General features: G+C 37.0%; 1 protein-coding gene across 5 annotated transcripts; it reads left to right on the forward strand.

Moving 5' to 3' along the window:
• The first annotated feature begins 2,004 nt into the window (after positions 1-2,004).
• LOC137708309 (putative transcription factor GLK1) lies at positions 2,005-6,286 on the forward strand. 5 transcript variants are annotated; one of them, XM_068447359.2, is made up of 5 exons: positions 2,005-3,155; positions 3,654-3,794; positions 4,304-4,747; positions 5,451-5,576; positions 5,805-6,286. In XM_068447359.2, exons 1-5 carry the CDS (start codon positions 2,466-2,468, stop codon positions 5,952-5,954), a joined length of 1,551 nt encoding a protein of 516 aa, XP_068303460.2. In that variant the 5' UTR covers positions 2,005-2,465; the 3' UTR covers positions 5,955-6,286. The 5 variants fall into 5 exon arrangements, with proteins under 5 accessions (XP_068303460.2, XP_068303461.2, XP_088545673.1 ...); XM_068447360.2 differs by having other exon boundaries at positions 2,087-3,155; positions 5,454-5,576; XM_088689547.1 differs by lacking the exon at positions 3,654-3,794 and having other exon boundaries at positions 2,114-3,155; positions 5,454-5,576.
• Positions 6,287-6,634: the final 348 nt, after the last annotated feature.

Consider the following 6,634-nt stretch of genomic DNA (forward strand, 5'->3'; position numbering starts at 1 on the left):
AAAGACGAAGTTTGAAACTGTGACTAACCCAATAGTTGAGGTAGTTTTATATAATTTACCCTTAGATTTATGAGACATTTCTCTTTCATACACATATCCTAAACGTTTAGGATCATTGAATTGCAAATTGGGCATTGATAATCCGGATAATCAGTACATACTATGTCTTCTTTTCAGAGATTGACTGTTCTCGAGTCATTGGTGAAAAAGACACCAAGGCAAGTATGTAAGTGCTCAATAGAAATTAAGTCCATTGAACACAATCAACCAGGAGTTCTCATACCCGTGTCATTTGAGAACTCACTATTTTGGATAATGCAATGTAGTCCTTTAACCTAAGACACCACAATGTTCTTTTGGTTAGGTCTCTAATATTTGACTATGTAAATGCACTTTGATGTGTGAGGGTGTCTATTGCATCATTGGGATTAAGTTACCCAATCATGGAGGCAAGTGAGGGTACACAAGGGATCTCTAATTAATCTTCAAACCATTTGAAGGAGAATGCTTTAGGATATGATTAAGATCTATGACCATAGCACATGGATTCAATTCAGGAAGTACGCTCCAAATCACACTTAAAGTAATCATATAGACAAGTGAATCACATTGGATAATAGACATGAATAAACTATTAACCAAACAATGTCAATATGAGTTATTGATATAGAAAAGAACCGTATGACATTTGTGAACACAAAATTTCCTACATATACATAATAATATATGTATTAAATTAATGTTTATGGTTACAATCTCTGTGATTTATTTTCTTAGAAGAATATTCCTCTAATTCGATCTCCAAGGTAGAATTCGACTCGAGGGCGATGAACACTTGATCTTCGGGCTTGAAGTTTCTTCAAGGACGGTCGAGGCTGGATCTTGAACAAAATAGGACCAAGAGGAGTTTCACGTGGTGGGCCGTCTTCGGCTTTGGTGTTGGATGAATCGACACATGTGTTTGTGCATGTTGATTCTCCATGAGCTTGATGAAGAACACTAGTGTTGGGGTGTTTGGTGTTTGCTTTGGCCAGAGAGTTTTCTAGTTTTCTCCAAGATTTTGGACTTGCTTCATTTGTCTCCAATCTTCTTTATTATTGAAAATGAGCCTAGTATTTATAAGCGAGCAATTGAATCTTAGTTTAGAATCTCCAATATGATTCTCGTAATTTGTGGGATTGATTTCAAATTTGATTTAATAAGTACTAATTATTTAATTTAACTATTAGTTAATTTGAATCTTTAATTAGGAAGTTAAATCCTAATTGATATAATTTGATCAAATTAAAGTTAGTTTGTCTCCTTTTTAATTTGGCTTGTAATTAAATCAGAATCTTTAACTCACAAATCAATACTAACGAATTTTTAGTTTATCGACTAAACCTCTAATAAAGCTAAAAATTTAAGAACTATTGCTTCAATTACCTCATTTAATTAGTTGGATGGATTGAACGAAAATAATCAACAAAACTAAATACATACTTGTTAAAAATGGCAGTCTGAATATCATTTTCCCTACGAATTAACTGCCATACAAGTACAAAGGTCAATTAAAGAGGTCATCTCCAGATCTCTTCTTTTAAAACCACTAAATCAAGGGATCTAGATTTTTGAAATTTGATCTAACGGTAAAAAATTATTATAATATTTAAAAGTTTTTACTAACTTCTTTGTTTTTAGCCGTTAGATTAAATTTCAAAAGTCCATATCACTTAATTTAATGACTTTGAAAGAAGAGATCCGAATAAGATTTCTTTTCGCGTCCATATATGACCATTGCATCAATTTTTTTCACTGTACAAATGGATGAACATGAGCTGACAGTATATCATTCCAATTTCAATTTCCAATTTCAGCCCTACACTGACAGCAATTTAGCAATTTGGAGTTTCTCTCACCTACTTTTAGATATCAAAAGTTTATTAAATAAAGCTCACGAGACATTCTGAATCTCTGATAGATTTTCAAAAGCTTCAAAAAAAGGCCATCCACAAACAGAAACATACATAATAACAAAGGAAAAATTATACGTAGCAGTCTCATATAAAACAAATACGTGAAAACAAATTTGAGAGAGAGAGAGAGAGAGAGAGAGAGAGAGAGAGAAAGAGATAGAGATCTCAACACAAATTGTGGTCGATATCCATCCGACCTGTATAGACTCCCACTATCAACAGCAAAAAGCAACAAAAACCCTTGAAGGATCCAACCTCATTATACAACTTTTCTGCCCTCCTCTCATCTCCTCTCCCATCCTCCATTCTTTATACAGTACCTACCGGACGGGAAAAGAGCATAGCTACTCCGATGGAGCAGTACTTACTGGCTAGCTGCTAACCCTAGAGGGCGAGCCGTACGCTTGAAATTATTTTTCAGCAGACTAGCTAATTTATTAGCTACTGGTGCTGTAAATTTTGATATATATATTTTTTTGCATCTGGAAATTAACCAGAAATAATTTCTTGATGCTTCTTTTATCACCTTTGACGGAGGGTCGTCATCATCATCAGCTCAAAGATGAAAAACAGTTAGGTGATGATGGTGACGTGGAGAGTAGTTTTGCTTTTAATGGCGGAAATAACACGGTGCTTGATTTCCCAGAGTTTTCGGGAGGAATGGGAATGGGGAATCTGCTGGATAGCATCGACTTCGATGACCTCTTCATTGGCATCCATGACGGAGACGTCTTGCCGGATTTGGAGATGGACTCGGAAATACTTGACTTTTCAGTTCCAGCACCCGCCGACGATATCAACACAAAAACAACACCACCACCACCATCCAAAGAGGAAGAGGAGGTTGCTGATGATTACTATAATACTACAAAGACTACGACGACGTCGTCCAAAGTGGAAGACCAGGAGGAGGAGGATTTGCATGGACATGGTGAGGTTGCTGCAGCCGCAGTTAGTATAACGAGTACTAATAATAATTCAGGGTTGAATCAGAATTACTCCAGCTCCAGTACTACTACTACTCCGGATAATCGAGGAGATCAAGAAATAGTGAGTAAAAGAGACGATATTAATCAAATTAGGGCAGCTTGTCGTCCCTCCTCCGGATCCACCCGAAGAAAATCAGCTGACCACAAATTAGCAACAAAGTCTTCACCCACAGCCCAATCCAAAAAGTCTCATGGGAAGCGAAAAGTTAAGGTACATACTAATATACAGCTTAGCTTTTATAATTATCAATTAAATTTCTAGGTTTGGCAGTACTAGTATTATACTTTAGTTGGATGAAATATATATATATATATATATGAGAAGCTCGTGCTGTGTAATACGTATAGATAACAACTCTCTCTCTCTCTCTCTCTCTCTCTCTCTCTGGGTCATGTGATATTCACTAACTTCATCAACTGCAAAGAATTCACGGGAATCACGCAGGAGCGGATTGTAATGTGTTCATTTATTTTCAAGTTTGTGAATGGCAATGTTCTAAAAAAGTTAAAGAATGACAATAATTGAGGGTAGAGAGAAGAGAGAGAGTTGTTTTTTCTTTTGTATCTTTTCAATTATTTGGTAACTTTTAAAAAGGTTTTTGCTATTACATGAACTGCACAGGAGGGCTATTACAGTGTAGGGCTATTACATGAACTGCATTGTGGGATCTGAAATTGAAAAGAGTTTTGGTTATTGAATTGTATGTAGGTGGATTGGACACCAGAACTGCACAGGAGGTTCGTGCAAGCAGTAGAGCAACTAGGGGTGGATAAGGCAGTCCCTTCTAGGATTCTAGAGCTTATGGGAGTAGATTGCCTCACTCGCCACAATATTGCTAGCCACCTTCAAGTACAATACTTTCCCTTTAATTATATTTTCCCCACCTATAATTCTATACTACTCTATTCCATCTCTAGCTAATCTCGTTAATTAGCCTTTACATATAACTGTAGATGGTGCTTAATCGTAATGGTGGAAGGCAATCATGCCTATGCACCATGGTGCATATTTGATTCACACTCATCCCTCTCCCCCTAACAACCAACAATTTATCCACTGATGCTATTGTTTATAAAAATAAACGAAGAACATGAAACTAGCTGTATATAGCTTATTCATTTGTCAGCCTGCATTTTAATTTTTTTGGTTGTATTTTTGGTCTCTTATTTAGTTTAGAGAAAAGGATAATTTCCTTCAAGATTGATATTCCAACGAGCGGTATAAAATAGGGTTTTTCTCTAAAGAGAAACAAATCTATTTGGGAATTACAAAGATGTTTGTTTCTTTCACGATTTTGGAATTCGTTTTAGTTACATTTCCAATACATTTAATTTTATAAATTATCATTTAATGTGCAGAAATATCGGTCGCATAGGAAACATTTGCTAGCCCGTGAGGCAGAGGCAGCTAGCTGGACCCAGAGACGGCAAATGTATGGGGCAGCAGCTGCTGCCGGAGGAGGAGCAGGACCAAAGAGTAGAAGGGACGTCATGATGATGAATAACCCTAATTGGCTTAATGCACCCACCATTGGTTTCCCTTCGATAACTAGTACTACACCTCCTCCCATGCACCACGCTCAGCACCACCGCCAGTTGATCAGACCCTTACATGTGTGGGGTCACCCCACCATGGACCAATCCATGATGCACATGTGGCCGCCAAAGCATCATCTTCCCCACCATTTCCCACCTCCAGTACTACCACCTCCACCACCAGCTCCTGCACATGCATGGCCTCCTGGTCCGCCACCTCCTCCAGACGCTTCGTACTGGCACCACCCTCACTCTCACCACCAGCGTGTAAGTTCTCTATGCATTAATCTCTCAATCTCTCTCTCTCTCTCTCTCTCTCTAAACAAATTGGTTTAGTTCTCTATCTCTAGGTCATTTCTTTTTTCAGTTTTTTGCGTCTTTTGTTTATATTTGTTAAAAATAAAGTCTAATTGGTAATTGTATTCAGTTTTCCAAAAACTGAAAGTTGAAAATTAAATGGCAAATTTTGAAACCTTATTACAAAAGTTGCTTTTAGTTTTCAAGAACTAAAAATAGTTGTTAAACAAGTTGATTTTCTTAGTTAGAGTAGCGTGCTTCATCTTCTACACTCACGTTTGAATATATTTCGTAGTTTAGATAAATTTCTATATATCCTATTGTTTTGTACATATAAAAATAAAAAAAGACTTTAACTCAATCAACATTGGGTTCTAAAAAATGAGCACTAAAATGTATTATGACTTGATGGTCTAGGCTCCGGACGCACCAACTCCAGGAGCACATGTTTTCCAAGGCAGCAGTTGGTTGCTCCGACGTTAACTAATCATTCCTTACAGTTTTGGAGTTAGTAGTTTTTGTTGGTACAAATACAATACAGTGAATAAACTTTTTGGAACATTAAGTACGTACCATAGAATAGGTGATACGTTGGATGGCATCTTTTGTGAATGCATGTGATTGTACTTTGTACATTGGCTGAATTACTTTTGTTTGAATTTGTATGATGCAGCAGAGATTTCACACCCCACCTGTCCCGGGCATTCCACCACATGCCATGTACAAAGTTGAACCTGCAGGCATTGCTGCCCCCACTCCACCACAATCTGGCCCTCACCTTCTTCTCGATTTTCATCCAGTAAGTCAGTCAGTCACTCAATTCATAGAATTATTTCTTGGAGAAATATTTCTCGTATGCGTACTCATTGGTGACCATGAATCCTTGGTCACCGGGTGATTAAGAAAACGAGACTCTTATTTATTATTTGCAAATGTAAATTCAAAATCGTTAATGTCGCAAGGTAGTAACTTTAGTTTAGAACTAATTAAGGATGATAATTTAATCTCTTTTGATTATATGTGACAGTCAAAAGAAAGCATAGATGCAGCTATTGGAGATGTTTTATCGAAACCGTGGCTCCCTCTTCCTCTTGGCCTAAGACCTCCCACTACCGATACTGTCATGGTGGAGCTACAACGACAGGGAGTTCAGAAATTTCCACCCTCCTGTGCTTGAACCTGACCAGATTGATACCACATTTTATAATGTTGTATCAATCTTGATGGTGTTTGTCCAAGACAACAGAGGTAGAAAACCCCAAATTTGACGACAAGTCCTTTCATACATAATATTGTGCGCATCGACCTGCTCTGCGAGTTTTTTTTCTCTTTCTTTTCTTTTTGGCCTGTCATTTTTCCAGGTCTTCTTCCTAAGCTAATTGAGTATGAACTGCTTCTTCATTATATGTGTACAAGACACCTTATATTAGCATATATCTGTCGGAATAAAGCGAATGATTTTTGGAGTGGTTGCTCTGAGTAAATAAATTACCAGCTTTTAATGCTAAACACTGTTAATTTGCTTTACTTTCCACAATTATATGGTCACGTTTGGTATGATGAAAGAACAAAATGGTAGAATATCAATGCTTTAAAACTAATACATAAAGCTCTTTCAGCCTAAGAACAAAATGGTATAATTTGAAAGTTGATCTCAATTTCTTACTTGAGTTATCCAATCTAATTCAACCTAAGTATTAAATTAATCTGGCCTATAAAAGGCAATCTAAAAACATTTCAAATTGAAAGTTAAACGGTTCTGCAATTTGCAGCAGGCTTGAGCCTTGCGCAAATGTGGCTTCCATTCCTTGCATTTGATTGTGGGTGCTCCGTACGTTTGCAGTATTTATTCATATC

Source organism: Pyrus communis, chromosome 17 (assembly GCF_041283825.1).
Source record: "Pyrus communis isolate YQ-2024b chromosome 17, ASM4128382v1, whole genome shotgun sequence".
Lineage (NCBI taxonomy): Eukaryota > Viridiplantae > Streptophyta > Magnoliopsida > Rosales > Rosaceae > Pyrus > Pyrus communis.